The sequence below is a fragment of the Anomaloglossus baeobatrachus genome, chromosome 5, assembly GCF_048569485.1.
Source record: "Anomaloglossus baeobatrachus isolate aAnoBae1 chromosome 5, aAnoBae1.hap1, whole genome shotgun sequence".
In the NCBI taxonomy this organism is placed as follows: domain Eukaryota; kingdom Metazoa; phylum Chordata; class Amphibia; order Anura; family Aromobatidae; genus Anomaloglossus; species Anomaloglossus baeobatrachus.
Genome location: NC_134357.1, coordinates 58,239,658 through 58,262,333, shown reverse-complemented (window position 1 = coordinate 58,262,333; position 22,676 = coordinate 58,239,658). Strand labels below are relative to the sequence as shown.

Here is a 22,676-nt window from a genome sequence, read left to right as displayed (position 1 = left end):
GACAGATCAATCCTTGAAATTTATTTATAGCTTGCAGTGCTCTGAGGTAGGAAACAATTTGATTTAATACATTAAATAAAGAACTAGAAATTCAGATCGCACAGGTATCGGTGACTTTAGTCAAGACCATAATCGCCCGCATCTATGTTGTCTTCAAAGTAAAGTTTGCCAAAGTCAACGAGAACTTCTGGTTCAGTGAAGGTCTCTTTCACAGCTGGGTCCTGCAGCATCCGCTCATACCAGGCGTTAACACGTGGAGTCTTCTCCAAAAACCTAGGACAATAAACAAATAAATTATTATGACCAAATTCCTGATGTACACCCTGCACTAGTGTAATTTCATATACTATAACGGATACCAGTCCAGTATTACCCCCAATATCTACAAGTCCTCATGAGGAGTCAACCTATTTACATACATTTTCGAGACTTAGGATACAATATCAGATCAGTGGGGATCCAACACTGGGAGATCAGCAATTACTTGCTCTGGCAGAAATCAGATATAAACAGAGGATGGAGCTGTAGTGTACATCCCCCCCCCCCCCCCCCGACATTTAGAAGCACATTGAAATACAATGTGACTGCCCCATCATCCCCCACGTTTTGGCAACCAGCTTCAACATAAATAAAACTTGTTGTGCGATGTAACTATACATTCCCTATTTAAAAAAGGGGTTGTCCAGTCTAAAATGACAAGTCTGCAGTCACTCTATGACTGCAGACTTGTGAATCTTCACATCATGCACACCCCATGTGGTGAGGATTTTTCGAGATCAGAGCCAGGAATGGCGGTCAGTAAATAATCAGTATCTACAGTATATGAAAAAGCTCTCCTGTATTATCTCTTAGAGTCTATCCTTTTGTAAAATGTAGTTCATTAAATAGCATAGACTCCAGTATTGGCATATTCTTGTAGGAATGCAAAGCTAAAGTCCAGCCCACTCACCAACTCAAAGATGCAGGGAACACAGGCTAATAAATCCAACAGACAAAAGGAAATATCCACCACCAGATGTTAAACTCATGAGTGGACTTATTAGATATCGATAAACCCATTTTGGACTGTGAGGAGCTGGCCACAAACTAAAAACTATTGGACTTTTTCCAGCACAGAACACAGGTTACATGATCTTATTGTGGTGTTTTAGTAAAGATTTGCTTGCCACTTTAAAAGGTCTCTTGTACACAATTGGAAGGGGGAAGGGGTTGTAAAAATGTGTCATTCTAGTTAGGGGTATTTCTCACATAGCGAGTCACGGTTTTTGTGACGCACCAATGACCTTATCAGCGATCTCGCTGTGTGTGACACTGAGCAGCGACCTGGCCCCTGCTGTGAAATCGCTGCTCGTTACACACAGTGCTGGTTCATTTTTTGGACGTTGCTCTCCCGCTGTGAAGCACACATCGCTGTGTTTGACAGCGAGAGAGCAACTATCTGAATGTGCAGGGAGCCGGCTTCTGGCAGCCTGCGGTAAGCTGTAACCAACGTAAATATCGGGTAACCAAGCAAAGTGCTTTGCTTGGTTACCCAATATTTACCTTAGTTACTAGCGTCCGCCGCTCTCAGGCTGCCAGTGCCGGCTCCCTGCTCCCTGCACACGTAGCTGGAGTACACATCGGGTAAATAAGCAAAGCCGTTTGCTTATTAACCCGATGTGTACTCTGGCTACGAGTGCAGGGAGCCAGCACTAAGCAGTGTGCGCTGGTAACCAAGGTAATTATCGGGTAACCAAGCGCTTGGTTACCCGATATTTACCTTAGTTACCAAGCGCAGCATTGCTTCCACGTGTCGCTGGGGGCTGGTCACTGGTCGCTGGTGAGATCTGCCTGATTGACAGCTCACCAGCAACCATCTAGCGACGCACCAGCGATCTTGACCAGGTCAGATCGCTGGTGGGATCGCTGGAGCGTCGCTAAAGTGTGACGGTACTCTTAGTCTCCATGGGACTAATCTAATCAGGCCTAAAGTAGGATTCATTGTCCTGCACCTTGGTGGGGGAATTGTACATCTTTGGTCATCTCTGCAAGGTGAGTCCCCAAAAAACATCTTTTCAGACTGGGCTTCTGGAACTTTAATACTTTGAGTTACATGTAAAAAAAATGTCTAAGGAAGTGGGATTTGATTACCTTTCCTAAACTAAGGAGCTGATCCCAGGGGAGGTGGAAAAGTGAGCCACATACTTAGAGGGTTGGATCTGGGACGTGGAGGGGCGAGGACCTGTTGCTGTGGGTCCAGGTGCCCATGAATGGACTAAAGAGATTGGAGTTGGATACATGCACTATTGTGGTGATATCAGTTGTCTGGAAGAGCATAAGGACTATGGTTGCTGTAAGACAGTGTTGTGTATGGAAGAAATAAAAATAAAATTGTTGCATCTTTAACCTGCCTTGTATATTAACACAACCCACAACCTCAGATTTTCACAAGGAAAAACATCTGTACATCTTACACATTTCAGATCATAGATAACCTCCTAGTCATATCTTCTACTAAGCATCACCTACAATCCGAAATGCGTCAAATTAGATACTACTTTGTCTGGATTGTGTTTATGGACAGCTGAGCACAGTCCAGATTTTAACATTTGGTCTTGGATATTTCCTTTTGCTTATTATCCTAGGAGCACCTACAACTATTGGAGGCAGTGACGTACCGCCAAAAGAGGCAGGCCACACCACTGCTATGGGGCCCATGAGCTGGGAGGGCCCGCGGCTTCTGTCCTCGGTGTTAGCGCCAGCATCGGGTCCCCTGCCCAGGATCGCACTTTCAAATGTATCGCCATCGCAGATTTGTCTGTGTCTACGTACTGTATGTAAGCGTACATGTGTGTATATGCGCATATCTGTGTCTACATATGTGTGCCTGTTCTCATGTCTGTGTGCATGTCTTCATGTATGTCCATGCCTGTGTGTTTACGTATGTATGAGTGTGTACTTGTCTGCATGAGTGTTCATGTATGTGTTCATTTGTCTGTGTGTATTGGTATGCATTTGCCTGTCTGTGTATGTCTTTGTGCATCCAGTATGTCTGTGTATCTATGTCCTTGTCTGCATGTATTTGTCTGACTGCCTTTGTATGTCTGTGTGTCTACGTATGTAAGCGTGTGTGCATGTATGTGTGTCTAAATACGTTTGCATGTCAGCGCATCTGTGTATGTGTATGTGTGCGTGTGCTCTTCTGCATGCATGTGTCAGTGTGTGCCTGTCTGCATGTGTATGCATGTATATAGGCCTACATCACATCTTTTAACATCACTACTATGCGCCGCACTCTGATGTCATCGTGTGGCCTCGGATGGGAAGGTGGCCATTTGACCGCGCCAGATATGAATTCGCAAGAGGACGCCGGGGAAGCGCAGGAAGGTGAGAAGAATCTTTTTGTTCTTCCCTCTGTGAATGGACAAAGTTATGGATATATATGTGGGGGTGCCTAGTGCTATGTGGGTGGCTGCATAACCCAATTTGGGGGTGCATAACGCTATGTAGATGAATATGGGGAGTGTATTATAGTACATGGAGGATTATGGGATGCATTAGACAATATCGAGGACTATGTGGGATCCATTCTCTATGGAGGACTATGTGGAAGGATTATATTATATGGAGGACTGTGTGAGGCCCATAACTATATGGAAGACTATGTGAGGCCCATTACTATATGGAGGACTATGTGAGGCCTATTACTATATGGAGGACTATGTCAGACCAATTAAACTATATGGAAGGTTTTGTGGGGCCCTTATAATATTTGGAGGGCTATCTAGAGTTATGAGGGCCATTACACTATGTGCAAGAAATTATACAGTGTGAAGGTGTGCGTATGTGTGGGGTCCGTCATACTGTGTAGAGGGCTGTGTGGGAGGCTATTATACTATTTGGAGGATAGTAAGGGCCATTATACTGCATGGAGGGCTGTGTGGGGGTCACAGTTGGGGATCTTACTGTGTCGGGGTCACCATTCATTGCCAGGGTAGTTTAAAGTGGGTACAGTAGGGTCATCATACCGTGTGTATGGGGGGTACTGTGGAGGAATTTACTGTGGGGGTATCATACAGTGTTTGTCGGGCACTTTTGTTGCCATCATATTTTATGGCTGCAATGAAAGGGGAATCTAGCGGCTTCAATAGGAAGAAATTACTTTGTAAGGGCTGTAAAGTTGTGAGATATGCTCTTCTGTGACTCAGCCGAATATTTTTTTTTTATTTGGGGGGAGGGGGGCCCAATTAGAAATACGCCCCTGATTGAAGGATTCTACATGCAGTGACAATTGGTTCTTAGAGGTGCCAAGTAAAGCCCTAACTACCCTACCTCCACATGTGAGCGAGGTCGTCCTCACCAACAGAAAACGGGGACCTTCAAATGAAACTAGCCATCACATTTTGCAGTGCTTTACTTATAACATCTTGAGAGATGACAAATTACTTATCAGTACGTTTTATGGATGGTGAGACTGGGAAAAAGTAGCAGATTAGGCTGCTTTCACACTACGTTTTTTTAGCATGCGTCTTGAACGTTTTTTTGCTGCAAAAGCGGATCCTGTTTTTGCAAAGAAAAAGGCATGCAAACGCATGTGTTATTTTGCAAGATCCTGTCACTTTAAGTTTATGGGCGGGCATTGGAGTCATGTGATCGGGAGTGAGGGGAACTGAACGTAAAAGACTGGAAGCCGACATCTGACAGCTGTGGAGGCTCGTAACAAGGTAAACATCGGGTAACTTGCTTGGATACCCGATATTTACATTGGTTACGAGCGTCTGCAGCTGCTAGGATCCGGTTCCCTGCACAAGTAACCAAGATAAACACCGGGTAACTAAGACCGCTGTTACCCGATGTTTACCTTGGTTACGAGCGTCTGCAGCTGCTAGGAGCCGGTTCCCTGCACAAGTAACCAAGATAAACACCGGGTAACTAAGACCGCGGTTACCCGATGTTTACCTTGGTTACGAGCGTCCTCTGTTCTCAGGCGGGGGAGAGGGGAGAGAGAGGGAGGGAATAAATATTATTAGTATTATACATATTAGCATCTTACTTACTCCAGAACATCAAATAAAATGAACCGTTCAAACCAAGGCCAGATCATGTAATCGATCATAGACACGGATTCTCCACCAAAGTAAGGGCTGTTCCTCTTGGTCAAGGCCTGTAAATAAAAGCAGACGTGAAAAAAGACCAAAACAAAACAAAACACCGCACAGACCCTCAACCCTGACCAGAGTGGATGCAAAAAAAGGGGAAGGGAGGACTCCACATAAATGATGAATCCTCTTTGTGGCCTGGGGAAGGTTTTGTGAATTAGCAGATGGTCGCACCATACTCAACCATATTAAGAACCCATGGGCCCTGTGTGTGCACCACTTGTGCCACTTACAGAACACAGCATTCCACATGACAAACAACAATCTAAAAATTACACTACTCACCATATTTGTGACAGATCCAAGATAAGATAGTATGAGATGGCGTAACTATAGTCTGATAGGCCCCGATGCAAATTTGCCTTTGGACCTGGGACACCCTAACCAACCCACCGGCTATCTGTCACTCCTCCCTGTTCTTATCTATCATCTATCCCACTGCTGCTCTTGCCCAACCGCTAGAAGGGGGTACAAGGCTCTGCCAGCCCTGCAGAAGTAGCCGATGTGGTATGGCTGTTTAATAAAGTTTATTGTTGTATGGTGTGTGGCCACCAGGTGGCAGTGTGGCCCAAGTGAACGCTTCCATGGCACTCCTTGGTTAGGAAGGGGTTAGTTACAAGGAGAACTGTAGGTTATAAAAGAGGCAAGTAAGAGGAAGAGAGTCCCCAGGATGGAGCAAGAGTGAAGAATCCCAAAATAAAGATTACATCTGATCCTCAGGGTCAAACTGACAGCCTGGACATGTGGGGTCCTAAAGCTGTGACGCCCCTGGACTATCAGGTCGTCACAGGGTATTGTGCAATCTGCCCTCCCGTGCAATATCCACCTCCTTCTTGGTTATGGGTCCTCAACAATATGGTGTTGCCTACATCAGCTGATTAAAATCCTAGGTACACTCTGCACCACACCCACCAGACACACCAGTGGACGGCCTGAGTGGAATAGGGTCGCCAACTTTGGGGGTTGGTTAGGGAAGGTCAGGAGTGTCAGGAAGAGAGAGAAGTAGTTTGGAAGTGAAGGAGAGACTAGGTCAGGAGCCTGGCTCCTAAGAAGCCATCTAGGTAGCAGACTGTGGTCTGGGCCTAGAGGAGCTAGACCCCCTGTCCCAGGGGATCGTGACAAGGGGCACGGAACTGTCGAGGAGGACAGCCGGCGGCCTTGTACCATCACCGGGCTGGGACCAGGGCAGGACGGGGTACATGGACCCTAGGTAAGGGAGTAGCTTCAGGAAACCTGACAATTTACCCGACGAGAACGGAGCCTTCAAGATCCACTCTCCACCTGCTCCAGAATCGAGGTACTAGCGCAACGAGGGGGATAGGACTTTCCACTAAAACGGTCCAGAAAATCCCAAGCGTGAACCTTGAGAGCAAGCTCCCACAGTTAGCCATACTGGGGAGCGGGACCTGGCAAGTTCCATACTACCGGGACCAACAGAGAAGTAAACTTAGTGCCAGGAGGCAGGTCACGGATCATCAGGCAACACCATCGGGGACGGGACCCGAACTAGCTCCCCTCAGCGGTATCCAGAACTTTGGTTTATCTAGTTGTCGATGTCAGCGTTATGGACTGAGTGAGTACGCAAGTGACCCCTTTCCCTTCCATGGTACTCGCCCAACACCATCACCGAGCCCCGAGGCATTCCCCTACTCGTGGAGGGTTCTAACACCTGGCTGCACCACTCCATCAGCCCCGGGTTCTCCCAACCGCAGCGGTGGTACTCCACATTACCACATATCACGGGTGGCGTCACAAACTCTAACACAATCCCCTGTAAATACCCCTTCATTTGAGTGGCCGCACAACTCCCGGGTCCGGACACCTCTTGAGCCACCGCGGATCCGGATCCGAGCAGTCCGGCTGCTGACACGGGGGCGGCACACCTCAAATTCCTGGCGTCACAAACAGGATACGAGCAGGACCTACTTACCTGGGTGACGTGCGCCTTAGAAGTCGGAACCGCGAGTCAAGATCCCGTTTACCGCCAATCCCGCCATCATCCGCCATCTTTTGGCCCAAAAACGCCGTCTTCTCCACAAAAGCACGCAAAGCCGAAGCCCCACCCTTTGTCCTGAGAGTCAGCCCGGAACCGGAAGTTCCCAGAGGGCCACAGCATTGAAGAGAGTGCTGAGTGAAAACCGAGGGGGCGTGACGGCATGTAGCAGCGGAAGAGAAGCAGGGATGCCAGAACTCTGCCATAACTTTCCTGGACCCCGCAGAGGAAAGATGGCTGCTGCGCGAGATTGGTCACTGTAACGTGCTGTTCCCAGGACCGGGACCTGGATTGAGGAAGAGACGGAGCAGCTTTGCAGGAGAATGCAGACGCAGTTCCTGTTTATACTGGTTTACTGGAGGGAAGAGATTAGGAGCCTGGTGATGGCGGTGCGAGCCCGTGAGATTGAAATCCCACGTGAAGAGAGGGTAAGCAGTTACCCAGTCCCTAATGATTGCCCCAATCCGGCCGATGCGGCTGAGGGATCCGGACCGCACCCGCTCCCAGTGAACGCTCCGTCGCCACCAACCCCGTCCTCGGCAGACGCCGAGCTGCCTGCTCCCACCATGGCAGCGGAATCTTCAACCCCTGCATATGAAAATGCAGCTGCAGAACCCCCGGTTCCGTCTCTTGACCCGGTCACGACAGTGGTCACCCAGACACCAGCCTGGCCGCATCACTGGGCCCTTCCATGGAGGCGGAGCACCCGAATTCTGCAACCCCGGCTGCGGAGCAGTCAGTTCTTCCTTTAACAGCGGCGGAGGTGGACCCTGAGTATCTGCCGGTTCCACAACCGCGTGGTATCCCAATGGCTGTTGGGGCCGCAAGAGTGCACTTAAAGTCAGTGCCAGCTAGGGAGCCAAGGCCGGACGCTGACGCCCCCTACTAGGAACGACATCAACAACAGCTACAGATGGAGATAACCACATGAGACTGGCGACGACGGGAGCTTGCCGCCCCGCAACCAAGAAGAGAAGGAGCAGGTGAGGTGCGCTGTTGCCCGAGTCCGAGGGCCACGGTGCCATTGTCTGGTAGATCGTTTTGACCCTGTGCAAGGATGGGGGTTCATTCGGGAGGCAGGCCTCACAGCTGGAGTGTTTGTATCCCGACGGGACGTGGCACCGCATCTCCCCAGGGAACACCCCGAGCGAAACCTAGAGCCAAAAGATATGGTTACCTACACCCGGCATTGTGGAGAACGGGGCTGGTATGCCCTAGAGGTGACCAAGCACGTGATGCTGGAAGAGGAGTTTGTGCCTGCATCTGTGCTGTGTAGCCGCAAGGAAGCTTGGCTATGGGATCCTGTAGTGTAATGTGTAATGCTATTTCACAACTGTTAGGTGTCTGTGTTTTGTTTGTTATTTTTCAAAATTTGTTATTTTTCATATAGAAAATGTTAGAAGATAAGTACTTAATCAACATAGTTTAAATGAACAGAGAGAGTTATCTGATTGACGAGAAGATTTTTATAGTGTGTACACCCGGTACATGGACTTCGTTACATATATAGTAGTAAATATGGACCATGGTCATAGGACTGATTGTGACCAACACAGACTTGTGTTCTTGTAAATAGTTGCACCTCCTGTGCCCACCAGAGTCGTTTATTACAACAACCGGGACCTTAACCTGGTCATGGACCCACAATAGGTATGCAGCGGGTCAGGTTGTTTGGGTGGCGGGTTAATGGGATCTGGGACATTGGGACTGGACTGATGCAGGAAGAGGCTGCAATGGAGCAGGTTGAGCCTCAGCTACTAACTAAACCAGTAGCGTTCCATCGTTGGAATGGTGAACTCTAAATTACGTAATGTTCAAGCACCCAGCCTCCCTAATGTGGGAAATATCTTGTAAATAAAAATTTTCCTTTTTCTACCTTTGCAGTTTGAAAAAAAAAAAATAAAATAAAACCTCTGATGTCCTGTAGCTCGAGGACAAGCTACATTTAACCAAGGGGGAATGTGACGCCCCTGGACTATCAGGTCATCACAGGGTATTGTGCAATCTGCCCACCCGTGCAATGTCCACCTCCTTCTTGGTTATGGGTCCCCAACTATATGGTGTTGCCTACATCAGCTGATTAAAATCCTAGGTACACTCTGCACAACACCCACCAGACACACCAGTGGACAGCCTGAGTGGAATAGGGTCGCCAACTTTGGGGGTTGGTTAGGGGAGGTCAGGAGTGTCAGGAAGAGAGAGAAGTAGTTTGGAAGTGAAGGAGAGACTAGGTCAGGAGCAGGGCTCCTAGGAAGCCATCGAGGTAGCAGACGGTGGTCTGGGCCTAGAGGAGCTAGACCCCCTGTCCCAGGGGATCGTGACAAGGGGCACGGAACTGTCGAGGAGGACAGCCGGCGGCCTTGTACCATCACCGGGCTGGGACCAGGGCAGGACGGGGTACATGGACCCTAGGTCAGGGAGTAGCTTCAGGAAACCTGACAATTTACCCGACGAGAATGGAGCCTTCAAAATCCGCTCTCGACCTGCTCCAGAATCGAGGTACTAGCGCAACGAGGGGGATAGGACTTTCCACTAAAACGGTCCAGAAAATCCCAAGCATGAACCTTGATAGTGAGCTCCCACAGTTAGCCATACTGGGGAGCGGAACCCGGCAAGTTAGTTCCATACTACCGGGACCAACAGAGAAGTAAACTCAGTGCCAGGAGGCAGGTCACGGATCACCAGACAACACCATAGGGGATGGGACCCGAACTAGCTCCCCTCAGCGGCAGTGGTATCCAGAACTTTGGTTTATCTAGTTGTCGGTGTCAGCGTTATGGACTGAGTAAGTACGCAAGTGACCCCTTCACTCCCCACGGCACTCCCCCAACACCATCACCGAGCCCCGGGGCATTCCCCTACCCGTGGAGGGTTGTAACACCTGGCTGCACCACTCCATCACCCCCGGGTACTCCCAACCGCAGCGGTGGTACTCCACATTACCACATACCACGGGTGGCATCACAAACTCTAACACAATCCCCTGTAAATAACCCCTTCATTTGAGTGGCCTCACGATCCCCAGGTCCGGACACCCCTCGAGCCACCGCGATCCGGATCCGAGCAGACCGGCTGCTGACACGGGGCGGTACAGTACATGGCAGCAGGTTTACTAGTAAAACTCCTGCTGATTAAAGAATCAAAACTACAGAAGACAGCCCAGTAAGCAACATCGCTAGATTCAGGGTCTCTATACATTATGTTGATCTCAGATTAGGGGGCAAAACAATGGTGACCATTTTTTTTTAAATATTTTTTTTTCTTGGCTTCCCCTCCCCAGTTACACAAATTATCCTAGTGTGATTCAAAAGTTAACATGTCACCAAAAACTTTCTTGATCTTTACATCTTGCAAAAACTTTTCCTACCTCTTCAAGTTTTTGATATTTCTCAAAAAACTGCGCCTTTACTTCAGTTGTATCTTCATTTTCCTTTTTGGCTTGCATAACCTTGTACAGAGCGTCGGTAACCTGAAGAAGTCAAGCACACAAAACCACATTACTTGTCTCATTAGGCATTTCCTAATACAGACGTTTATAAAACCCTTTACTGGGAAAAATAAATAATACAAAAAATGCAGTAATGTAAGAATAAAACTAACATTACTCCTCCTTCAACTCTAAAAATCACCAAATAGTGAACCTCCTTTGGACAGTTTTGTGAAGCAGCAATACAGTTGAAAGGGGGTGTAAGGCTCTGCCGCCCCGGCGAGACACTGCTTCTGAAAGAAGGCTCGGATGCTGGGCCATACGGGCACCGCGCTCTTTCACCAAGGAGACTCAGTGTACGGGTGGGACTTCGGGTGGGGTGCATCACACTTACTGGTTCCTTCAAATAGGTCTCTATCACCCACTGCTGGTCCCTGTCGTAGACGAAATACTAACCGAGTCAACACGAGTTCACTTGGCAGCCAAATTTGCTCACTTTATTCTTCACACACATTATAACAGACATAGCCTCACTCCTCACCATTATAATTCTACTGTTTTTGGGGTATTCTCTCGACCTGTCCCCCGCAATCTTGGACCTTGTCAAGCTGCTGGGTCTGTTTCCGTTTCTCCCCCCTTCCTCCTTACACCTTTACCAGCTTCTGGGCCCCTATGGCTCTCTAGTCACACGACTCTAAGCCCGCCGGGGTGAGCCGTAGATTTGTGGACCTCTTAAGGTTACTACAGGGGTTCCCTGATGTCTCTTACTCGACCTCTATCCAGAAATGGCACCCGAAGAGGGCCGCACTACTAGCCAACCCACTTGGCACCTGTCACTCCTCTAACTCAACTTAACCCTGTCCTATCTAATATCAAATCTACCTCTGCTCCATCCCGCCAGGTGGTGCCCGCTATTAAATAGCTCCGGAAAAATTTCCAACTTATCAAACTATTTTCAGGGTCATCAAATATCAGAAATTCCGAATAATTCAAATGACCCAAATTCTCATGAAACATTAAATTCTTTATTATTTTATTTAGACAAAACACACAAGAAAAATATTAAAAAAAATATTAAAAATTGTTTATTCTTTTTTAGCTGTATGCTAATGCACTAGCACTTTCCTATAGATCACAAATTATATATTATAGTTGACCTTGATGCGGGCGGATTAGGGGTTGAATACTTTTGCAAGAGACCAACTTCACAAAAACATATGTACAAAAAATTTGTTCAAAAAAATTGTGTGATGAACCTGTGTGAATTTATCTTGTACAATATTAAAATAAAGAAAAATTAACACTTGTTGAACCCAGGATATTTTTATATCATTACCCATCTTTTTAATATTTTTCTTGTGTGTTTGTCTAAATAAAATAATAAAGAATTTAATGTTTCATGAGAATTTGGGTCATTTGAATTATTCGGAATTTCTAAATAGCTCCGGATCTGCTACATCGAAAACCTGTACTCGACCAGCAGCATTTACATGTTAATACACGCTTATAAAACAGAATTATAAAACAACCAACACCATGTAAATATATTTAGTATAAAACACCTTTCACAGTACAAGTAGACAAAATAGCATAAAACAGTGGGGACTCGACCACCTTTACATTTCCTCAGTAGATTCTTATGGTATAAGAAGAGTAATGAGAAGTGAACTAATTTGTATTGTACCATGATGCATAGTAGGTCTCAGTATAAAATGTATATTGAGAGTATTTGATTATTATGTGTAATGTGGCCATCTAGTGGCAAGGATTTTAATGACTGCTCCCTGGTTCCTTAATAAGTTGGTGAGGAGGTTAAGATTTATAGACAAAGCCCTGTAGTGGGGAGCTTAGTACATAAAGGTAGGTAGGCCTCAGCCATTTTTGAGTTAGGAGTTGTATGAAAGGAGGAGAGGATTAGGAAGCTGCATCTGTGGGAGGTGTGGCGAGCAGTGGCTAAGGAACATAACTTTGGACCGACCTGTCCGGGCTCTGGACATGTAGAATATATGAAAAGGAAAAAAACTTAGTTCAGTTATCTGCCCATGTGGAACAACGCCGAACTCTTAGGAGAATGTAACCAGGTTACAACGGTCTCCCTCCGGTACCGTGTTGAGGTCCCCTTTAACTGAGATTTGGGGGAACGGGCCATCAACGCATTACTGAATGAGCCGCGTCTCACAGCTGTCCCATTAGTTTTTCGGAGCAAAATCTCTGTGGGTGGGACAGGACTGAAGCCTTGCAGACTATTTGACGTAACAGTGACGTTAGATGGGAAAATCATGAGTCAAGTAAAAGAAAAATAAGAAACCGGAGCCAGGGGAGCAGACTGCTACTAAGTTTTAAATAAATGTGAACTATATGGTTCTCGAATGTTTAACAAGCAAGCCCGCAAGATATAAGCTCAGTCACTGTTGCATGATGTTGCCAGTAAAGAGCTTTGTTTTAGTGTCTTCCCTCAGGAAATCTTATGACCACGTTAACCCTGTTTGCACAGTGGAGGTGGCCTGGAACGCAGATGATCGATGGAGAGCTATCCAGAGGCAGAAGCACCCCGTCACCCATGACTACTGCCCCTTTCCCCCCCCCCCTCAACATGTTAACAAAAATGAAAAACTACTTAAGCTGGGTTCTCAGTAGGTTTTGTACCACATCCATGATTCTTGGAATTTTCATCAAATTCCCATTTTTTAGAGTGTCAAATGAGAACCAAAAGGAGTCATGGCTGAACAGACCTTTTTGGGGGATTAAAGCCTGTTTAAAAACGCTGCAATTAATCGTGCGATCGCATTTGCGATCGCACCCTGCCCCATCGTTTGTGCGTCACGGGCAATTTGTTGCAGGTGTCACACAATGTCGTAACCCCCCGTCACACGTACTTACCTTCCAAACGACCTCACTGTGGGCAGCGAACATCCACTTCCTGAAGGGGGAGGGACGTTCAGCGTCACAGCGACGTCACACAGCGGCCGGCCAATAAAAGCGGAGGGGCGGAGATGAGCGGGAAGTAAACATCCCGCCCACTTCCTTCCGCATTGCCGGTGGAACGCAGGTAAGCTGCAGTTCATCATTCCCGGGGTGTCACATGGAGCGATGTGTGCTGCCATGGGAACGATGAACAACCGGCACGCAGAAGGATGTTCGATATTTTGAAGATGAGCGACGTGTCAACGAGCAACGATAAGGTGAGTATTTTTACTCGTTCACACTCGCTCGTAGCTGTTACACGCTACAATATGTCAAATGATGCCGGATGTGCGTCACTAACGATGTGACCCCGACGACATATCGTATGATATATCGTAGCGTGTAAAGCCCGCTTTAGATGAAACCCTTCAATACAATGAAATAGTTTTTTGGAAGAAGGCAGTCTTTTTCCTAAACTCTGAGACCATTAAAGTGGGTTTTATATTTCCAACAAAACAGAAAGTACCTACCACAGAGAACAGTAGCAGGAGCATCTTCTGTTGGGCTTTCTCATAGAAATCGGCCGGGGTCAGCTTATTCTCAGGAAATACTTCATCCAGGTAATTGCAAACTATTGGAGATTCGTAGATGATTTTACCATCGAACATTTCAATAGATGGCACCAATCCCAGAGGACTTTTCTCAAAAAACCAATCCGGCTTGTTCTTAAGGTTAATGTTGACAATTTCATGTCTGAATAGAAAAAGAAAACCGGTCACTTCAGGTGAAAAGTATTACAGTCTCTCTGTAGACAAAAAAAAAAGGGTGAATATGAAAATGGCTGCGTCTTTAAGGGGTTAAAGCTCCTTAGCCCAAATACAAGATTTGCAACAAGGCTCCAAGTGTCACCACTAATGAGACAGATGAACCACTGCCGAAGTCTGACTGCAACCCCTATTACGGCCTACAAGAAATCAACTTACTTCACTGAAAAAGAACCAATTACCAAACAACATACATTAAAGGGCTATTCCCCAAAAGAAAAAATGTTTTGGATAGTCCTAAGAATAGGGGATAACTTGCTGACTTGCTGGAAGGGCGAGGACTGGGACCCCTTGTGATCCCAAGACCGGAGCTGTATTCTTGGCCTGAATGAAGCAGAGGCACTGCATATTCGGCCTCCACTCCTCTCACTGCCTATGGAACTAGCCAGGAGCTGCCATCCCAGTGGTCTGGCCCTATATGAGCAAAAAGGATATTCCCAATCTATAAACATACACACATATACATATATACACACATATATATATATATATATATATCCACAAAAACTTTAGAAATAAGAAAAAGGTGAAAAGACATCAAATCTCCAGAAATGGTATAAAATTTGGTGCCTACTTGATTCCTTTAGCAGCCAAGACAAGCCTCACTCTCTGGGCAAAAGGGCAGAATCTCATGCTGTAAAGTCGAATTACTCCCTCCGGTACCGGTCCTGGGGCAGCACTGCCTGCAAAAGTAAATATTAAGTGTATTGAGATCAGTAAGGTCTCAGGTACAGATCATACTGTGTAAATGAAACGTAGGCCAACTGTGGAGAAAGGGCTAAAACACTGATTACTGAAGCTCAGACCCATATAATTATTCCAAGTAACACGCACATGGGATCTTTTCTAAAACACCACCAGTATGGTAAATGCAGACATGGCCGGCTTTAACTATGTGCGAGTGGTGCGGTCGCACAGGGCGCCGGCTGGCAGACAGCAGAGGGGGCGCCGCAGGGAGCAGAAATTCACTTTCACTTGCTGCTCCTGTGGTGCCCAGGATCCAGCAGGGGGCACCCTCCCTTCCTCTGTGCTCTGCATCTTGTCTTCACCAGAAAGAAAGTGGGCAATGGCACTGCTTCGGCCATAGAAGCTGCTACTACAGACCCACTGCTCTCCTGGAGGCTGGGAAGGAAGGAAGAAGACTTTTACTGTATGTATGCAAGTATAACGTGCTGTGTGTCATATCTGTAATGTATTATGTGCTGTCTTTATATGTTATGTATAAGACATGTGTGTCTATCTATCTGTCTGATATGCATTTGTCTAAATATCATCTATCCAGTGTCGGTCTGGCACACTGAGTCACCAGTCAAAACCCCGGTGGGCCCCCAAACCGGAGAAAGAGGGGACCCGCCGGCCGGGTACGTCGCTGGCATCAAAGATCCAGGGCTCCGGCCCCTAACGTCTTGGCCAGAGCCCCAAATCTTCTGCGACCACCGCATTGAACTGCGTCGACGTCATGTTGCCCCCGATACAGTTCAATCCTGTGATAGAGCTCCATGCGCTATCACTGCCCGTCTCCTAAGCCGCAGACCGCTACAGGCTTGTGTCTTAGGAGACCTCGGTGTGCCCACGAGGGCAGCGCAGTGACGTCATTGCATCGCACTGCCTCTGCAGGCCACCATAGAAGAGGAGACGGCGGCTGCAGTGCTGGGAATCAGGATTAGGTGAGAAAATCAGATTTTTACTTATTTTTCAATGTCTATGGGATCTGTGGAAAAACACTGCACACTATTTTGCCTAACCATGATGACGTTTTAATAGATGAAATAGAAAAAACATAGGACCAGGTGAACGACCAATTATTTTGATGTTTCGGCCAGTGTACCCTTGTTCACAGGGTCACTTTTATATGTGGTCCTTGGATCATATGGTAGTTTGTCCAATAATGCACTGCTATTACTTAGGTACTTGCATCAGCTAGCACTCCCGTGCCTAGGCATCTGACAAACCATGATGTGGGGGCCCCTACTGTATATACATAGGAGGCTATGTGGGGGCCCCTACTGTGTATAGGAGACTATGAGGAGGCCCCTGCTGTGCGTAGGAGGCTGTGTGGGGGTCTCCTGTCCTGTACCTGTCACGTATAGTGTGTAATGTGTATGTGTGTATTATATTGGTGTACATAGTTACATATAATTACTTAGGTTGAAAAAAGACCTAGTTCCGTCTAGTTCAACCTTCCTCCACCAACTCTATATTTTGTCACTAAGTCATTTATAACCAACAATGTTGTGTAGTGAGGAAATCATCCTGCCCTTTATTAAAAGCTGTTATAGTATCTGCCATTACTACCTCTTGTGGTCGGCATCCCACGGTCTGACTGCTCTAACTGTAAAGAACCCTTTCCTATTTACCGTATTTTTCGGACTATAAGATGCACCAGACCATAAGACGCACCCTGGTTTTAGAGGAGGAAAATAGGAAAATAAAATTTTAAGCAAAAAATGTGGTCATGACACACTGTTATGGGGCGAGGATCTGCTGCTGACACTGTTATGGGGGTAATGTCCCCAAATTCTCTGCTAAGGTACCTCATCCTGACAATGATCCACCTGCCTTGTATATGTACCCCATCCTGGTATATGCCCTTATCCTGCTATATACACCCATCCTGCTATATACTGCCATCCTGCTATATGCCCCCATCCTGGTATATATTCCCATCCTGCTATATATTCCCATCCTGCTATATACACCCATCCATCCATACTGCTATATACCCCATCCATCCTGCTATATTGCCACATCCTGCTATATACCCCCATCCTGCTATATACCCCCATCCTGATAAATAACCCCATCCTGGTATATGGCATGTATTCTGTATCACACAAAAAAAAAAAAAAAAAAAAGTTTATACTCACCTTTCCTCATTCCATGCAACATTGCTTCTCCCCCTCTCTGTAGCGGCAGCAGCGACGCTGGAGTGTGGAGCCGTCACCGGTCACATCCCTGCAGCATCGCGATGTCCTCCCATCTGTGCCGGTCAGCTGACCTGCGTGACTAGCGGCGCGCACAGCGATGACGTCATCGCTGTGTTCACCGCTCTCTACACAGATCAGCTGACCGGCACAGACAGGAGGACATTGCGATGCTGCAGGGGAATGGTGAGTATGCCGTACTGATTCACTGCACCCCGCGCTGATGATGATGCGCGGGGGCAGTGAATACAGCCGCACATGATCACTCCAGGCTGTGGTTGCCAGGGGTGATCACGGCCGGCTGCTTACAATGCGCGCACCCCCTCCCATCATCCTTCCCACCTGTCAGTGCCGGCTTCAGCGCTGAGAGATGAAGGGAGTGCATATGAAATGAGCAGGCCCACGTGGTTACGGCAGGCGCTGCCACAGCCTGCTCATGCCGCCGATGACCCGCTCCACCGCAGCACCCTCATTCCCGGCCGCAGCCCTATATTCAGACCATTAGACGCACCCCCCACTTTCCCCCAACATTTGGGGGAAAAAAAATACATCTTATGGTCCGAAAAATACGGTAGCTGTCGGAATCGCTTTTCTTCCACTTGCAGTGAGTGCCCCCTATTCCTTAGTTTGTCTTTGGAAGGAATAAGTCATGTGCCAGTCCTTTATATTGACCACACATGTATTTATATATAGAAATGAGATCTCCTCTGAGACGTCTTTTTTCTAAGCTAAACATATCTAACTTTTTCCACCTCATCATATGGGCGGCCTCCATTCCTTGTAATAGTCTAGTTACCCGGCTTTGAACTGACTCTAACTTCTGAATGTCCTTTTTAAAATCTGGAGCCCAAAACTGGATCCCATATTCCAGATGTGGCCTTACAAGTGATTTATAGAGGGGTAACAATACGTTGGGATCACGGGATCTAATCTCTCTTTTTATACACCCTAGAATCTTGTTTGCTTTTGCAGCTGCTGCTTGACATTGAGTGCTGCTGCTCAGCTTATTTGTAATGAGAATACCCAAGTCCTTCTCCTGTTCTGTACTCCTAAGTTTACTTCCATTTAATGTATACGCAGCTATAGGATTACTCCGTCCTAGGTGCATTACTTTACATTTATCAACATTAAATCTCATTTGCCAAGTATCTGCCCATTCTGACATCTTATCCAGATCTTTTTATAATATTGCACAATCAAGGTCAGTTTTTAATATCCTACATAGTTTGGTGTCATCAGCAAAGACTGACACTTTACTATCAATCCCATCCACAAGGTCATTAATAAAAAGAGATTAAAAAGAATTGGTCCTAGCGCAGATCCCTGCGGCACCCCACTGCTCCCAGCACAGATCCCTGCGGCACCCCACTGCTGACTATAGCCCATTTAGAGAATGTACCATTTATGACTACTCTTTGTTTCCTCTTTGTGTAATTTACATGTTTGTAATTCTGAATATTGACCTCCTATATCCTAAAGGTGTGTAATATGCGCTCTGTTAGGATTTCACTTGCCGATTTGAGTGGTCATCATATGATTTCTTACAAGTGATTTGCAGACTTGTGGTCCCCTCCGGTTTCTCTCAACTGAAAATTTATAATAATGAGAGAAGCAGGAGGAGACGTTATTCGGCAAATGACCCCCAAGTCTGCTAATCCCATGTGAGCAATCAGATGATGACCACTCATATAGGCAAGTGAACTGAGTAATGCGCAGAATGTCAAACACAGGGGCGACACCTGTCAGTCTAGGACATCAGAGCAGGGAGAAACCATTAGGCACCGGCCTCCCAGGCTCGTCATCCTGGTGGCATCATCCCTGGCCAGATGTTACATGTATGTTTTATTTGAAACGCGGCAGCATCAGAGTAAAATATACACAACTGCAATAATGGAGCGGATGTCTGATTCCTTCCATTCGGGGGTCGTGCAGGAGGAATCAGCTGTCAGGTTCCTTATATTGTGGCAAAATAACATTGGGGTCTCATACTTTACATGGCGTCACTGCTGTCTGCACATCACATGCAATGGTTTATTGTGGGTATAAAAGCCATTCTAACAATGTAATGCATCACCAGCAGCTGAGGTGTAATATGAAGTTCTGCAGCAGCTTAGCTCTGTGTTATGGGGTTCTGCTGCAGCTGAGATGTATTATGAGGTTCTGCAGCAGCTGAGATGTGTATTATGAGGTTCCGCAACAGCTGAGGTATGTATAATGAGGTTCTACAGCAGCTGAGGTATATATGATAAGGTTCTCCAGCAGCTGAGGTGTGTATGATGAGGTTCTGCAGCAGCTAAGATGTGTATGATGAGGTTCTCCAGCAGCTAACGTGTGTATGATGAGGTTCTCCAGCAGCTAAGATGTGTATGATGAGGTTCTCCAGCAGCTAAGGTGTGTATGATGAGGTTCTGCAGCAGCTGAGGTGTGTATGATGAGGTTCTCCAGCAGCTAATGTGTGTATGATGAGATTTTGCAGCAGCTCAAGTGTGTATGATGAGGCTCTGCAGCAGCTGATGTATTATGATGAGGTTCTGTAATAGCTGAGGTGTGTATGATGAGGTTCTGTAGAAGCTGAGGTGTGTATGATGAGGTGCTGCAGCAGCTAGGGTGTGTATGATGAGGTTCTGCAGCAGTTGGGGTGTGTATGATGAGGTTCTGCAGCAGCTGAGGCATATATGATGAGGTGCTGCAGAATATCATATGATTAAACATGGATTAGTCTTGCAAATTTTCCAACAAATTTATTTGCAGCATTGCCAAATGGGGTGAGGCCAGACTGGTTAATAAAGGGATTATGGTAATATATGCCATAGTTCTTCCATACACAGCCCCCCTTCTGTACTCATAGTGTGTATGTGGTACTGCACCTCAGTGTGTTCAGGTCATTGGAGCTCAGAGGTAGCAACACATACACAGCGCCCCCTCATCCTAATAGTGTGTATGTGGTCTTCACCTTAGTCTCTTCAGGTCACTGGAGCTCAGAGGCAGCGATACATACACAGCGCCCTCCCCCCCATCCTCATGGTGTGTATGTAGTACTGCATCTCAGTGTGTTTAGGTCATTGGAGCTCAGAAGCAGCGACAAATACACAGCACACCCTGTCCTCATGGTGTGTATGTGATGCTCCACCTCAGCCTGATTAGGTCAGTGGAGCTGAGAAGCAGCGACACATACACAGCGCCCTCCATCCTCATGGTATGTATGTGGTACTGCACCTCAGTCTGCTCAGGTCAGTGGGGCTGAGAGGCAGCACCAAATATCACTCCAGGACACATTATTATGGAGAAAGCAGAGATTTTTTCTAAGTTTGTACAATCCCCTTTAACAGCTGTATTTGGGCCTTTTTTGTCTAAGCACTACAGGCCACTGGCTACATTGTGCAATATTTTGTATTCTCATCCTGTACATTTATATCATATGCACTGGATTTGTATAATAGATGCTGATACCACTAATGTGGCCACGACGTGCGCTGCTCTCAGTCAAGAGATGACCGAACTCCCATCTAATTGTACAGGAATTTATACCATCTCTCCACGAAGAGCAGCAGTGCCTCATTCTCCAGACACATGTGCACCCCATTGGTGAGATCCGTATGTACCATTCATAATATAATATCCAGGGATACAACATAAATGGACGAGATCAGAAGACCCCTTTAAGGACGAGCTCAGTTGTGGTTGAATTAATGTGGATTTGAGGTGCAGATTTTCCAGCACAAATCTGGAGGAGTTTATTATACCACACATTTGAAGAGATCAATTGTCTTAGGATACAAAAGAAAAAATGGCCTCCTGTCCTCGTTTGTTTCCGGGGAAACTGGATAAAAAATCAGTAGGGTGGGGGCACCCAAGAGCAGATGTGCACAGGGCACCATTCAGGCTTAGGCCGGCCCTGATTGCTGAAAATACTCAATCACATATATTTATAATTGCTATCCACTAGCACATACTAAAAGCTCAATTCCTCCTGCTTTGGAGGTGGTTGTGGCCCCCTACCTCCTGGACCCCTGTGCGGCTGCACCAATATATTGGCCCCTGCCTTATATACAGTGGGAAAGACTACTTCCATACCAGCTGTTAGACAACAAAGCCTTTCTTAGACACTTTCTTATCACATGGTTCTCTTATCTCCTTCCAATGCTTTTTGCCATCTTGTAGGATATTTGGTTTCCAACCGAAGGCGATTACAAGCGGAACATCGAGGAAACTGCCTCCAGACCCAACACAAAGAACCTGCCGACCTGATGGCAATTCCTCGATGACTTCCCCTTTGTTCTTTACAGCAATTATCCTAGATATACAGCCAGAGATAACCTCCTCCTGTATAAAGCCCATTTCTCTAATATAAGGAGATGCTCAGGTTCTCAGATCGTTCCTTACCTTTGGCCAAACTCCTCTGTGATCCGGTCATGGCTGCAGACGATCTGTCACTGGAGAGCCCTGTGTAATGAGCAGAGAGCACACATATGTTAGTGACTGAGTGCAGCAGTGTATTCTGTATAATAAAGCCTGACTTACCAGGAGGAGGCCTGCACACCACAGCCCCCACTCTGCTGTCTATGGAGGAACCAGTGCCCTCCCTCCCAGCTAATGATCCACCAAATCCAGTCCCAGCTCCTCCATCTGTGGCAGTGATCACATATGAGCCCCCATGTGATTACTCGCATGTATATAACCAAAGATAACTGTGCACACATGTAGTGATGGGCCAGGGGCGCCTCTGACCTTGTAGTCGTGGCCCTGGAGGACTGACTTACCCCTGGCTCCACCATTACGGGAAAATCAGGCTCTGTTCTTGTGGGGCAGTGTGTGACGGTGTCTTCGCCGGATGGGACACAAACAGTCTTCAGGCAAAAGCTGGTTATAATAAAAGATGACATTTATTTGCACAAAACAAAAAAAAAACAATCCGGTCAGCAGAATTCGGCACTTTCTGTGGAGCTGGGGACAACCTGCCCAAACGCGCCCTCTAGTGGGGATATGCCCTGGGTACTCCGCTTCTCCGGGCTCCCACTCCTAGGTCAAGCACACACCGGACCCACACCAGCGGAATCAGACCTTGAGGTTACGTTCCCCTCCGTTGCTCCGGCGTCCCCTGATGTTCTGCTCACACACACTGCCACCGATGTTCACACACCGCTGTCCCGGATCTCTCTCCCCACACACACACACACCTTCCCTAGACATCCAGCCGACTCCTCCTTCCCCGGTGGCAACAGCCGTCCCACCCGGCCACTAGGGGTGCCCTAACACTACAACATATTACAATACATTTTTATTAAAACAACTTTAACAATTCCGGGTTAACTCTGTTGGTACTGGTAGGGGGTAGGCCCACCCACTACATGCCTCCCCTCTTAAAATCCGAGCCTCCCGGCAAGGCTCTACTTATAAAAAACATGTAACTTCAGCAAAGAACATAGCATAAAAGACTACCCTTCGGCCCAGTCCACAATGGGCGAC

The 22,676-nt window shown here is 47.0% G+C and overlaps 1 protein-coding gene across 1 annotated transcript; it reads right to left on the bottom strand.

The window, feature by feature from the left end:
- Positions 1-28: 28 nt before the first annotated feature.
- Positions 29-21,784, bottom strand: LOC142310816 (glutathione S-transferase omega-1-like). The gene is made up of 7 exons (XM_075348536.1): positions 21,732-21,784; positions 21,594-21,653; positions 14,861-14,969; positions 13,993-14,215; positions 10,499-10,600; positions 5,037-5,143; positions 29-273 (listed from the first exon to the last, which is right to left on the bottom strand). The coding sequence occupies exons 2-7, from the start codon at positions 21,622-21,624 to the stop codon at positions 117-119; spliced, it is 729 nt and encodes a 242-aa protein (XP_075204651.1). The 5' UTR covers positions 21,625-21,653; positions 21,732-21,784; the 3' UTR covers positions 29-116.
- Between the last annotated feature and the right edge of the window lie 892 nt (positions 21,785-22,676).

Excerpts from the sequence above, each read along its gene's own strand:
- LOC142310816 (XM_075348536.1), bottom strand. The coding sequence starts at position 21,624 with ATGACCGGATCACAGAGGAGTTTGGCCAAAG. Across the intron at positions 14,216-14,860 it reads TTGGCTGCTAAAGGAATCAA|ACATGAAATTGTCAACATTA; the intron begins GTAGGCACCAAA and ends TTTTCTATTCAG. Across the intron at positions 5,144-10,498 it reads AATATCAAAAACTTGAAGAG|GCCTTGACCAAGAGGAACAG; the intron begins GTAGGAAAAGTT and ends TTTTATTTACAG.